Source organism: Patagioenas fasciata, chromosome 4 (genome assembly GCF_037038585.1).
Source record: "Patagioenas fasciata isolate bPatFas1 chromosome 4, bPatFas1.hap1, whole genome shotgun sequence".
NCBI classification, from domain to species: Eukaryota; Metazoa; Chordata; class Aves; order Columbiformes; family Columbidae; genus Patagioenas; species Patagioenas fasciata.
This window is the reverse complement of record NC_092523.1, coordinates 62504839-62518671: the sequence shown is the minus strand read 5'-3', so window position 1 is coordinate 62518671 and position 13833 is coordinate 62504839. Positions and strand designations below refer to the sequence as shown.

General features: G+C 42.9%; 1 protein-coding gene across 1 annotated transcript; it reads left to right on the top strand.

Annotated features, from left to right (window-relative positions):
* The first annotated feature begins 3621 nt into the window (after nt 1-3621).
* Nucleotides 3622-13833, top strand: RAB33B (RAB33B, member RAS oncogene family). The gene is made up of 2 exons (XM_065837375.2): nt 3622-4023; nt 10819-13833. Exons 1-2 carry the CDS (start codon nt 3775-3777, stop codon nt 11260-11262), a joined length of 693 nt encoding a protein of 230 aa, XP_065693447.1. The 5' UTR covers nt 3622-3774; the 3' UTR covers nt 11263-13833.

Sequence of the window (13833 nt, the reverse complement as noted above, 5' to 3'; positions counted from 1 at the left end):
GCAAGTTCAGAGACTTGCAACTATTTTCAGAATCCCCTTCCTTAGAGACTTCTACATCTGCTAAAAAAAATAACTGTGAACTTAGGCTCTTGTGCATTCATTCACTGAACACATCCAAATAGCATATTAAAAGAACTTGTCCTTGCGAAAGAATAAAAACAAAAGCTTTTTCAAATGCTTGTATAGCAAGAAGCATTTTTAATTTATAATGTTACTATAGATAAATTCAACTAGATTTGCTACTCTCCAATATTAGAAAAGCACATCCAGAAATAGTCCATGCTGGATGAAGTATAATGATCTAATCAACATCTTGATCACTACATATATATATCAGAAGTGATGAAATTTCCAGTACTACACAGAAATAGCTCATGTAAAAGTGACTTAAGCCCAAAAGATTCTCCTGAGATCACCCTCAATCGGAGTTACGGCATTAGCCGTCATTTTTAAACCCATATCTAATTAAGAAGATCTAGCCTTGTAGCCTACTGCTTCACTGCTGAGAAACTCCAAGGAACTGTACGATCCTCCTTCTCTTTACGTAGAATTTGCAAAGAGATTTGTGCCAAATCACTGGTTTCTTACTGATTTATTAAGGCTGATGAGAAATTCTCATGGCTGGAGTTAATAGGCAAATTGAGCAAGGACAGTTAAAACCCACACATGTACTTTCAGCAGCTCAAGCTAAGACGCTGCTGCGAGAGGAGTGGGCAAACACTGAGTACCACCCCTCTAAGTGAAGGAGCTTCGTTAGCTGCACATGAGATTTTGTCTTCTCCCCTGAAAGAAGCCTGAATTCTTTTAAGTAAAGAGCACTTGTACTCAGATCCCTGAGCAAAATCTTAGATAGTCCCTCTGCAACAGGAGCGTCAGCAGATGGGGGCTCTCAGGTGGTGTTCCCTCCAAGTCCATTCTTCCAGGGGCCAGCTGTCTCCAAGTGCATCCCTGTGAAGACAGTTCTGCCTGTCTTAGGGCTAACAAAATAGAAACTGAGGCAGCTGCTGACAGTTTTTAGAGGCAAAGTCACAGGAAGGGTGTTGGGGGTGTCTGTGTAAAATTAGCAGAGTATAAAAATCTAAGGATTAAGAACGCGATTGGCCACTAGATGGTGCGTAGATTCTGCCATTTAAAGAGTCACACAGAATCACAGAATGTTAGGGATTGGAAGGGACCTCGAAAGATCATCCAGTCCAATCCCCCTGCCGGAGCAGGAACACCCAGATGAGTTTACACAGGAAGACGTCCAGGCGGGTTTTGAATGTCTCCAGAGAAGGAGACTCCACAACCTCCCTGGGCAGCCTGTTCCAGTGCTCCCTCACCCTCACTGAGAAGAAGTTTCTTCTCAAATTTAAGAGGAACCTCTTGTGTTTCAATTTGAACCCATTACCCCTTGTCTTACCATTGGCTGTCACCGAGAAGAGCCTGGCTCCATCCTTGTGACACTCACCCTTTATATATTTGTAAACATTAATGAGGTCACCCCTCAGTCTCCTCTTCTCCAAGCTAAAGAGACCCAGCTCCCTTAGCCTTTCCTCATAAGGGAGGTGCTCCACTCCCTTCATCATCTTTGCTGCCCTGTGCTGGACTCTCCAGCAGTTCCCTGTCCTTCTTGAACTGAGGGGCCCAGAACTGGACACAATATTCCAGGTGTGGTCTCACCAGGGCAGAGTAGAGGGGAAGGAGAACCTCTCTTGACCTACTGACCACCTCCCTTCCTCGTTGAAATAAAAGATATTCAGAGCTGCTGAAGAGCTCAGGTGTAATTATAACTCGCTTTGGCACTCTTGGTGTAACCCACACCACACTGAGTTATGTGAGCTGCTGGCAGACCCTTCCCAACAGCTGTTTGAACCCTCATTTTAGCATGCTAGCCAGACCCCAAATCAGAGCACCCCCCACTAGAATTAGGATTTCCCCACCTCTTTAACCATAAGGTCTATATATAGAGACACACTTGTGGTCCTTCTCCTCAGCAAAACACATTTTCCATTCTGGCTGCAAAAATGAGCAGTTCTGCAGGAGAGACAGCAGGAATCTAAGGGTGGCACAACCTCCTCGTCTTCCTGTGACCAGAGAAAAATTACTCCTCCTCCTTGACAGAATAATTTGACAGCAAAAATTAAGGCATCTTGTCTCAGGAGGGGGCTACAGGTGGAGACACTCTTCTACAGCCTTGAATTAGGTTGGTCCAAGGGAGGGGGAAAAGGGAATAACAAGGGCTAAGACCTAAACACTCTCTGGAGTGCTGTGTTGACTGTAGTAAGTGGCTCCTTTCTGAGGGCACCAGGTTTCAATACAGTCTGAACCGTTTTTGTTTGTTTTTTTACATTACACTCTGAGATGGACACTAACTGCTCTGCCCAGGCTATAAGGAAAGTTTCTCTGCACCCAGGATGATTTGGGTTTGTGTGTTTTTATTGTTGTTTTTCTGATCTAGCCTATTGTTTCCATATCTGAGCAATGAGAGGCTGCTCAAAGCACTATCCTTCAACCACTTGACAGTTGCTCTACAGGGAGCAATGATCCACAGATCATTTCTGATCGGATTTGTGCAGGCAGAAGGCCTAAGCAGCCAGAGGGACGTAGGTCACAGGATAAAGAGGGCTCCCAATGGCTATTATTAGGTATCTGATCCAAATCGGAGGAATCCTGGCTCACCCATCAGTTTCCAAACCAGGGACCCACCACTAGGGTAACAGGTCTGTTCTTTGCCACAATTGACATTTGCTTTTTGTTGTAGAGGTTAAATTATTTTTCATCTAACTGGCTCATGCCACTGGCTGACTCACTGCATTAGTGCAGGATTTTTTACCCACAATTAAAAACAACCCCTTGTGACTGCAGCCTTCCTCTTCCTGTTTCGGGCGCTCCAGTTGGGCCTTTTGTCTTTATCCATCGATGCAAATGCTTTACAAACGCCACCACCCAGCGCGGGTGCCCCTCAGGCACATGAGGGGAGGACAGGCCATTCCGCTTCCCCTGTGGGGTCTGGCTGGGTGTGCAGGGACACCCCGCTTCCCCACGCACCATTGGTGCCGGAGTTACTGCTAGAAAAGCAGGGACACGGGCGCCCATTCGCCCTGTCTGTCTGCAAAGCACAGCCCCAGTGCCTCAGGCCCTGACACTGGGGCTCTTTAGCTTGGAGGAGACTGAGGGGTGACTCATTAATGTTTATAAATATGTAAGGGGTGAGTGTCATGAGGATGGAGCCAGGCTCTTCTCGGTGACAACCAATGGAAGGACAAAGGGTAATGGGTTCAAACTGGAACACAAGAGGTTCCATCTGAGAAGAAACTTCTCAGTGAGGGTGAGGGAGCACTGGAACAGGCTGCCCAGGGAGGTTGTGGAGTCTCCTTCTCAGAAGACATTCAAACCCGCCTGGACACCTTCCTGTGTAACCTCATCTGGGTGTTCCTGCTCCGGCAGGGGGATTGGACTGGATGATCTTTCGAGGTCCCCTCCAATCCTTGACATTCTGTGATTGACACCGTGCCACCGTCCGTGCGCGTGTCAGCCGGCGCCCGGTGATTGGCGGAGGAACCGGCAGGGCCGCGCTCCCGCGAGATCTCCCCGCGCCGCCGCCAGCTGGTGGGCGGGACCAGGCGTGATGTGACGTGGCGCGGCGCTGCCGGGAGCGCGCGCGGCGGGCGGCTGTTGGTTTCCGGGCCGCGGCGGTTAACGGGCCTCGGCGCGCGGGCGGGAGGAGGAGGAGGAGCCCGCGGTCCCTGCCCGGCCGCAGCCGCGTCCCCGTCCGCCCGGGCTCGCGGAACGATGATGGCCGCAGCGGCCGACCTGGAGTCCTCGCTGGAGCTGAGCCTGACGGGCAGCGGCGCGCTCACCGGCGGGCTGCCCCCTGCCCGCTCCCGCATCTTCAAGATCATCGTCATCGGGGACTCCAACGTGGGCAAGACGTGTCTCACCTACCGCTTCTGCGCCGGCCGCTTCCCACAGCGCACCGAGGCCACCATCGGCGTGGACTTCCGCGAGCGCGCCGTCACCATCGACGGCGAGCGCATCAAGGTACCGCCGCACCCCGGCCTCGGCCCTGCCAGCCCCGGCCGAGACCGCCCGCTCGGGAGCGCGGCCGCCGCTGGCCTCCGACCGACCCGCTGCCGGCCTCCGCCCGGCTCGCTCTGCCCGGCCTGGGGTCTGCACCCTCCGGGCCCCAGGGGCTGGCAGGAGGGAGCAGCCCCAGCCCGACGGAGGGCTCTGGCATCCTGTAGGCAGCGGCAGGGAGAGGCGGGGGAGACGCGGGTGCTGGCGGGTGACAGGCCCCTGAACAGCGCACCAGTGGGCAGCCCCCGCTGTCACAGAGGCACCCCAAAGTCAGTTTTAGGCAGACAGCAAGTTCCAAACCCGACTTTATTCTGGCCAGAAAAGCGCAGCCAATAAACCGACCAGAAACAGGGTGTATACAATTAGTTAGCACTCAGACAACGTAAAATACAGGTTTGGATATCAGTTGAGATTATTGGGGTACAGCAAGGTAAGAATAATGAGGATCCATAGTGTGCATGCACACACTCACAAGAAACAAACCCTCTGACTCCAGGGTACCCACAAGAAATAATCATACACCTGGGCTGGGCAAGGGCTCATTCAAGGATATATCCAGTAGATTACCACTCACCCAGACGAGGAGGTGAGGCACTCTCAGTCCCGGGAAGTCTCCTGAGGTGGTGTCCCAGTCGAAGGAAAGGGCTCCAGTTCACACACCTGCTGCTCCAAGACCACTCCAAAGGGGGTCTTCGGTGGAGACCCTGTTTTATAGTCTGGTCGGATGTGGCTGTGGGCATGACGACATGGTCCAAAAGCTTTGCAGGTACTCTGGGCACCTCTTCTGTTAACGACCCTGTCAATTGACTTAGGGTCCCTTTAAGGACCCTGTCAATTGACTGAGGGTCCCACCTCTCCTGCCCCCCCCCAGCTGGTGGAGATGAAGTCACCCTGCCCCAGGGTAGGGGAGGATGAGACAGTCAGCACCTTGGTGCCACCCTAGGTGTGTACTGGGGACAGGCACAGTGAGGCACAAAAGATGCTAAAAGAGCCATCAGCTGCCCCATTGAAGGCTCCGCATCTCAGGGGGATATGCAGCTGCCACACTGGCACACGGCTGGCGGGAGGACCGAACAACCCAAGCTTCCTTGGCACTGTGCCACTTGTAAGCATGGTGCTGCACACGTCACACCTCCGGACCCCAGGAGTTCAGTGTGGTTGTGTCACACAGCCAGGAGCTTCTGCTGTGTCTGCTGCGCAACTTTAAAACTATTTTGCCTTGGTCCTATTGGAAACGTAGTTACTAGATAGGTTTCAATGAAAAATTTCTGGCATAGGCCAAATCTTTGTGCAGCTTTTGGCTTGTGTTAATCAATAAAGTCTCCTTTAAATGGACTTCTAGGTAGGTGTATTATTTTCAAGTATTTTAGTGTTGCCGGTGCAGCTTGTTGCCTCCCGAAGTTCTGCTTCTGTGTTTATTAAGGATCATATTTAGTTGGTTTAACCTTCAAATCCACAAAGCTGTGCAGATGCCATGGTTACAAAGCATTTTGCTTTAAAAATGTTAAAAGAATTACTATCACAAAAATCTGAAATACTTTAAAAAATAAATTACATTTGTCATGCAAAAATAAATCAGAAAGACAACTTCAGACAAGCGAAGGTAGAAGAAAAAGACTAGGGCATTAGAATCAGTTTCAAAAATCAGATATTTTCAAAGCAAAAGTTTAGGGTGAAGCTATTGAAAATAATGAATTATGTCCCATTAAGAAACTGAACATTGTTCAGGAGTGAACTACTGTATCAGTGATGGCAACATCTTGCAAGTTATCTTTTTTTAGGGTTCTCTTAAGATTACTTCATGTTTAGGGCAATGTGATACAGAACTGGACAGTGACAGATTGGATACCTACCTCACATTTGAACATTGTTTTTTAGTCTGATTATAGGTTTAGCTAAAGCTTAGTCCTCAAAATTAAATTTAGTGAAAAATTGAATGGGAGGAAAAAATGCTCTTTTGCTGTCTTTGCACTGTACAGCAAATTTTAAAAGTATGTAAAATGTACCTGATCTGCCTGGTAGTGCTAGTGAGGATCCTAATAGTCATTTTCAGTTTAGACCACTGGCTGCTTACAAATGCTGTTTACTAGGAGTAGCATGGTTTTAAACAGAATCCCATTCTACTTCTGTGTTAGGGTTTGTTTCTATGACCAAGTTTAATACTGCGTAGAAAAAGGGAATAACAGTAGTTTTGGAATTGTACTTCATAGCTTGCAGTCATGTAGCTGAAAGCTATAGTTCTTTCTTGCTTACTCATTAAGGAAATTGCAGAGGGTGTGTAAGTCCATTTACTTTCATTCTCTTGTGGTTTTTTTTCACCCGATTTCCTTCTTTTTAACTAAAAAAGAAAAATGAGTAAGAGTCTCAGTTATTCTTTTCCTTTATAAAACCACTTATTTGGCTGATAGCTGAGATTCTGCACTCCCTGATATACTGCTGTCCATGACTGGGGAGAAAACCTCCTGAGGGGTTGTACCTTCTTGTCCGTACTTATCGACTGATATTTTCACCACTTCCGGGTTATGCCTGGCTTTTGCTGGAGAAAAGTGAAGAAGAATGTAGTCTAATACACAGTTCTGAGATGCTTCACACAAATTATTGTGCCATTTCGTTATGTATGTTGTGGTAGGCTGTTTTGCTGAGAATATTACCTGTTGAATATACAGTTCTGGTTGAGGGAGGCGGAGAACCAAAGGAGGATCTTCAGAGGCACGTTATTTTCCCAGATGTTCTGTCTCAGCTTTAGAAGGAATAAACTTTATCATTATGGCCAGGACGCTATCTCTTAGGAGGATGCTGTGCGTCATCAAGTATGCACCAGTTTTTTGGTTTTACCACCCCTCTCACCTTTACCTTTCTCACTTGTAGCAGTGAGCTCCAGCAATGCCTGTTGAACCAGGAAAAAGAGAAGCTTGGATGGATGAACCAATTTACTGCTGTTCTTGCTGTGCCCTGAAGGGCTTGCTGAGCAGAGGAATTTTTCCTCTTGCGTTGAAGGAGATTATAAAGTAGTGTCTTCTCTCTTTTCCCTTCCCCCAGCCAGCTGGATGGTCATTATTGTGCTGCCACAGTACTGAGCGTTTCTCTTGCAGCTGGAAAAACGCTGTGTCACTGGCAGGAACACAAGCAGAGTTCTTCTTGCATGGGCTCTCCCAAACAGGAATTCTGCGGAATTCCAGGACATAGGGACACGGGTATTCCTTTGTACCTCGTATAGTGGGCTAACAGCTTCATATGAAATATGCCTAGATGTGATGAATGTATTGATATTTTCAACAAATTATTTTTTTGCATTCTCAGTCGTCCTTTTTCTAAATTGATGTAAGCATTGAAAATCAAAGAAAACAATGATGTCACTGTTTACTGACCTACATTAAAAGAGCAAAGGATGCAAACGAAATTCAAAGAAGAAAATCTTAACATCACGTTCCCGACCTTGGAGCTCTTCAGGTTTTTTTTCCCTCATCTTGTAAGAGGAGACATAGTTTACAATTTTGTCTTTTTTTAAAGGCCAGTTATGTTTTTACCAGTGTGTTATAAGCCATGCATGCTAAGGGAGTCCTTGTTTAGAAAACAGCTTTTCTGGATCCACAAAAAGGAGTCAGAAGGTAGGAGGTGATAGCTGAGTTGATATATTTAAGTACTGTTTGTCTTTCCTAGGGCGTGTGACAAAGTGATTCTGTCCACGGTTTTATTAGCTGGATTATACTGTTAAACCAATTTTTCAAATCACACATTTTAAAGGGCTATTATAAAATTGTGCTCCCTTGAAGATGGATAGTATTGAAATAATAATGAAATAATAATCTTAATTTATCACTGCACATCTATTAACGTGAACATTTTCAGTGCTGTTTTTCAGTAGGGCAAATATTGGGGGGGGGCAGAAATTGAATGGTCTCTTCAAGTTCACCTGGTAAGAGGAAAAAAAGAAACCTCTGAAGTGTGAAACTTTCAATCTTGGGGAAGGATTTGCCTCTCAGTACAAATGATTCCATGTCAAGAATACAAACATTTTGAATTTGAGATAATACCCTTCAAGCTTGAAAGGTGCATATAGATAAAAATTAGGAGGAACTATAGTTTAATCTAAGCTTGGAAGATACACAAGTTTTTAATATAGTTGCCCCTTCTCTACCCAAGGTTGGCAATACATATGCGGATCTGTGCTTAACTGAAGCATGACTGATTTCTGCTCTCAGAATGAGGGGGGGAGAGAAGTACAAGCTCACATCTGCCTGTGAAAATGAGCTTCCTCTTTAAATAATTTGGTAAAGCATTTTCCAAGATTATATATAGTGAGTCCTTAACATGTTATTGGAACATAAGGATTACCTCAGGCTGTGCTTCTTTATTCTCTCTTTAATTTGACAAATTCCACATTAATGAAAATTTTCCACAAGTTTCCTGACTTTATAATGTTTTATAAGTGCATGGATCTAAAAGTATCTATTACCTGGGTAGGTGAATGAATGTTGCCCACACTTAGGTGCCTGTATTTAATCTGATTGTCTAGACTTCCTTAACAGACCATGGAAATGCAGTCAATTGTGTTTACAGTATAATACAGTTGGCAAAAAGTGAGTATTTGCTCTGAAATGAGGTGGATTGCAACTGCCTACCATTTCGTGCAATCAGGGGCTAGGGTGACTTGCCTTGCTTTTCTTAATGATCTTAATAAAGCAGTACTTAATAATCTTTCAGAAGCAGGACGTGGATCTTTATAAGTCTGTGAGTCAGAAGCTGCAGGTAACTGGACTAGACTACAGGAACCAAGCTGTTCTGATGTTCTCATGTAAATTCTCAGTTCCCCCGATGAAACCAGTAACTGCCATTTCTGCCTGCTCCAGTCTGAATTTTTCTTGAGGATGGGTGATCACAGTTGAACATAATATTGCAGAAAAAGTCACATCATCCTGAAACTTCGTTTACTCTTTTTCCTTCTCTATCATGCTGGTGATTCATAATGTCCTATGATTGACTTGTGTATCTGGATCATCATCTGTTTTAATAATTTCCAAGCTGATCAGTCTTACAGTTATAGAAAAGTGTTTATTGTTAGTCACTGTTACCAAGACTTTGCATCTGCTTGTGTTGAGTTTCACCCTATTTTTACTCTTACAGCTTTATAAAAAAAAAAAAAAAAGGATGTGATACTGTAATCTTCCTCTCTATCAGTGATGCATCTTAGCTTCTTGCCATCAAGCAAGAAAACCCTGGCATTTGGGTTTCGTCCCCCTGCCCAGAGTCACTGGTAAAATGATAAACGAGGCAACTTTCAAGACACTCGCAATTTCTAAATAAGTTTTACAGAAACATTTGGATCAAAGGAATGCAGAACTATGGTAATGGGAGAACAATTTAATCAAGGTATTGGCTGCACCTTTCATGGCAACAGACTGAATTTTAAGTGAACCTTCATCATTCACGGAACATTTAATATTCCATGAATTCTGAATCTGAAAATAAACTCCTTTCATTCCCAGGGAGGAAACATTTCTTTCTGACGTTTCCTGCTCAAAAGTTAAAAGCTGAAGTATTAACCAAACTGCCTCAGCAGTCAGGGCTCAGCTGTGCAGGATGGGCAGGAAACTGGGACTCAGCTTTCACCCAAGGAATCAAATGTTGTCTGTCAGTGTTATAATAACACCATCACTAAGGTGTGTGTGACAGAGCCACATACCAGTGTATTTCCCTGTACAGGTAACCTGGTGTAAAGGTGCACTGGCTCTGACTTCTGTGTAGTGTAGTCCCATGTCTTCTGGAGGGCAAATTTGTTAAAATATCACCGTGCCCAGTAAGTGCACAATTCTGTAGTGTACTCTGCACATCAGAGGACTCCAAGCTTCCATTGTACCAAGATGATTCATGCATTTCAGACTTTAACTATTGTTTACATTCACTTGTGCTTCAAAGCTTGTTTTGTTTTAATCTGGACCTGAGAAGTTTGAAATCTTTCAGTTCTGATTTTTTTTTTTTTTAATCCATTATGCTGACTAAGCTTCAAGCAAATATTTTCAGTCTCTTTGGGACAGAACGATGCATAGTTGGTAACATGAGCATTATATTAAGCTAAAAGGAAGTTTATGCATGATTTTTTATGTATGCATTACTTTATTTATTTATTTTCACTTTTATGCATGCTTTGATACTACAAACCCACAGTATGGTCCTAGTTTAAGTGTTAAATAAGCTTAAGTTACAGGTTTGTCATAGGAGAGTTTAATTCCAAGGGATACACTGCAGAGAAAGATTTCTTTGTCCTGTCCTTGTTGATGTTATTGTTACATACGCATTATTTGATTTCTTCCTATTACAGAGTAAGACAATAGGCAGTTAACTTTGTGCTAAGAACAAAAGTTTGAGGAAGATGATGTTATTTTTGGCAATAAAAATCATGTAAGCCAGGAGTTGTGCTGTGAAATACATGTTCTTCAAATAAAAGGGGTATTGGCAAGACTTCAGTATTTGTGTAAAAAAATCTTACAAAATACGTGCTTCAATAAACTCTCACAAGGTCATATTTGTGATCAAATTGCATCATAATTGCTTCCTAGCTTCAGTTATGAGCAGCTTAGAAAGCGAAAATTGGTGATACTGCGTAAGAGCAACAGTTTTCTTCAGCACAAGCTTATCAGTGGGATTAATTCAGAGGAGTGGACTTCTGTGATTGTGTGACTTCCTTAGCTACAGGTGATTTGTGTTATTTTCAACATGAGCAATAACTTTTTTTCTCTCTCGTTGTCTTTCCTTTTTCAGATCCAGCTCTGGGATACGGCAGGCCAGGAGCGCTTCAGAAAGAGCATGGTACAGCACTATTACAGGAATGTACATGCTGTTGTGTTTGTGTACGATATGACAAACATTGCCAGTTTTCACAGTCTGCCGTCATGGATAGAGGAATGCAAACAACACCTTCTTGCCAATGATATACCACGGATTCTTGTTGGAAATAAGTGTGACCTGAGAAGTGCTATTCAGGTACCTACGGACTTGGCCCAGAAGTTTGCTGATACTCACAGTATGCCATTATTTGAAACCTCTGCCAAAAACCCCAATGACAATGACCATGTGGAGGCCATATTTATGACGCTGGCTCACAAGCTTAAAAGTCACAAGCCCTTAATGCTTAGTCAACCCTCAGATCGTGATGAAATACATATAAAACCTGAACCAAAACCTGCCGTGACCTGCTGGTGTTAAATCATTCTGTTGTCAGCTGTCACCTTGTCTTGTTTGCAGATGCTTCAAAATTATGATCTTGGCAAAGTTCCAGGTTTTGGTAACAATTATAGCGAACCTCTTTGGCACTTTAATGTGTTTATTTTTTTTTCTGGTGTAGATGTTCTCATCTCATGTTCTTGCACTTTGTAATTGTACTTTCAGAATTACTGAAGTTTCACTATAAATATATGGAAAAGTAAACTTTCAAGTGAAGTTTTGACAAAGCAATTCTACATGAGCTCTTGCTGCCTGAGATAGTTTTCATCACTTGTGGTAAGGTTATAAATAGTAAGCCAGTTTACTAACATTTTTTGGTTGCTACTTGCATTGAAATAACGTAGGAAAAAATGTTTTGCGACAGCCAGACAGGTTGATTTTTGGGTCAGTGAACGGGGAGGTTTTTGATGTTTGAAGGACTATTTGGTGACTGGTAGGAAATTGCTAGCAAATTGCTAAGCAAGTACCTTTTTATTTCAAAAAACAAACCCCAGGACTGTCAGATAAAGTTTGGGCTATCAGTGTAGGTGCAAACTGCTTTTGGCCTGCCATTCCACTGTAAACTTTGTCTGTTTCTTCATGGCAGCTTGTCCCTGCCTCTAGACAATTATTTGATGCCTAAAACTTCATTAATTTTTCATAATTATCATGTGAAACTAAACTATGCATTCCTTCTTACGAAAAGTACTGTAGCATAGGATTTGGGGTAAATTTGGGACTATAACTGTTCATAACTTCTCTGACCTGACTAAAACGTCAGTATTCAATGAGGAATTACTGATAAAGATACTGTAATTGAGTTGAGTGTCCCAAGATAAGTAAAAACACTTAAGTAAATAAAAGATGGAATGAAGTTGGCAAAAGCATAATGGTTTGCAAAGATGGGGGTTTCAGAGGATTTTATTGACGATGAATGTTTTTCAAATATCTTGAAAAAGCTTTTTACAGCCAATTTGATAACATATTTTAGGGATTGAAATGCTCAGGACAAAATGTTAGGAATATGAGAATTCCTTAAAATACTTCTGAGTACAAAATGAATTAGGTCTTGAAATGTGGAGAAGATCTGCCAAGTACATCATCTGCTACAGATTTTTGAGCTAAAACCTGCCTGTGTAATGTCATTGGCTGTAGGTCGGGCATCCTTGGCATTACTGCTGTACATTGGTAATGCAGTGGGTCAGACGAGGGCAGTTGCTCCTCTGGAACCATCTCTGGCGTTCTCATAGTTGCAACCATCTTATTTCAGTTCTGTCTGAAGGTCAAGTTCTGTAATAAAAATGGTGCTAGACTGCATGTAGTTACATAAAGAGAAATGTAAGCCATAGAATGCAATCTGTGACTTCATTCATATGCCATGTCAAACAACGTTTTGTGACTTGGTTTTTGAAGGAATTGAGGTAAAAATGGAGACTTTTTTTATTTGCAATGTGTAGTGTGTGGTGCTGAATGGAAACTAAATGGAAGGGCAGTTCAGAAGCTGCCACCCTAGTGATCATGTTAGCAACAAATTATTGAAACGAGATAACCAGTATTATTTAAACTACTACAGTCAATGACATGTAATTCTTTTGCAAGTTATACTGACAGAAGAAAGATGCATTGACTTTTTTCTAGCTTTAGAAAGAGCAATTTGGTCTAACATGGTTAAGATGTTTAAAAAGAATCTAAATTATTTTTTTTTCCTGAATAAAGCTGCTACAACTGTGACAGTAGTTTTGTTTATGAAACACTTGTAAAAGGGAGCTTCTGTATTCACTCTGAACCTTACATGACTAGAATTTGGTTTACAGTCCTTTCAGAAACAATCAGCTTTTTAACACTTAGTGTCCTTAATGTTTTTTTTAAGAAATGGATTAATCTTAAAAGATTTTTTCTTCTAAGAAAAGAATCTTAAATTTATGTGTATACTTTTGTAAATAAATATGGTTTACAGTCCTCTTGGACGATTTGTTTTTCACTCATTTCCTTAATCCGTTTTCTCAAAAGGATCCCTCTTAAGTATGTGTATGTCAGCACATGTTCTATTGTTTTGGTTTGTGGGGGGTTTTTTTTGTTGTTTTTTGTTTGGTTGGTTTTTTTGTTTTGTTTTGTTTGGGTTTTTTTTCATAAAAAGAATGAATTCTAAAGTCAGCCAGATTGGGGGGGGTTGAGGTAAGGAAATTATGTAGCTACAATGTTACTGTTAAATTTGATATCAACCATCTGAAAAATCTGTTAGGCTTTGAGTTATTTGCAACCTGTAAATAAGGGCCCTCATGTCATTAAAATTGTGTGGAAACGATGTTTAAGTATGTAATTTTGTCTTCAGCACAAAGCATGTTGTAATGGTTCTGGCATAAAAGTGATGTGGTCATTAGTGCAGGATTCAGTATGCTTCCTGGCTTTCAGTGGTGATGTTCTGCCCACAAAACTCGTGTCAAAAGTACTGAATACTTTGTATATGTATTTTCACTTTACCAAATTGTCAAGTGGGGTTATTTTGTATGTGTTGGGGGGAGGGCAAGACACAATCCCAGAAACCTAATAAACTGGCTTTGCCACAAACGGTTA

Excerpts from the sequence above, each read along its gene's own strand:
- RAB33B (XM_065837375.2), top strand. The coding sequence starts at position 3,775 with ATGATGGCCGCAGCGGCCGACCTGGAGTCCTCGCTGGAGCTGAGCCTG. Across the intron at positions 4,024-10,818 it reads TCGACGGCGAGCGCATCAAG|ATCCAGCTCTGGGATACGGC; the intron begins GTACCGCCGCAC and ends TTCCTTTTTCAG.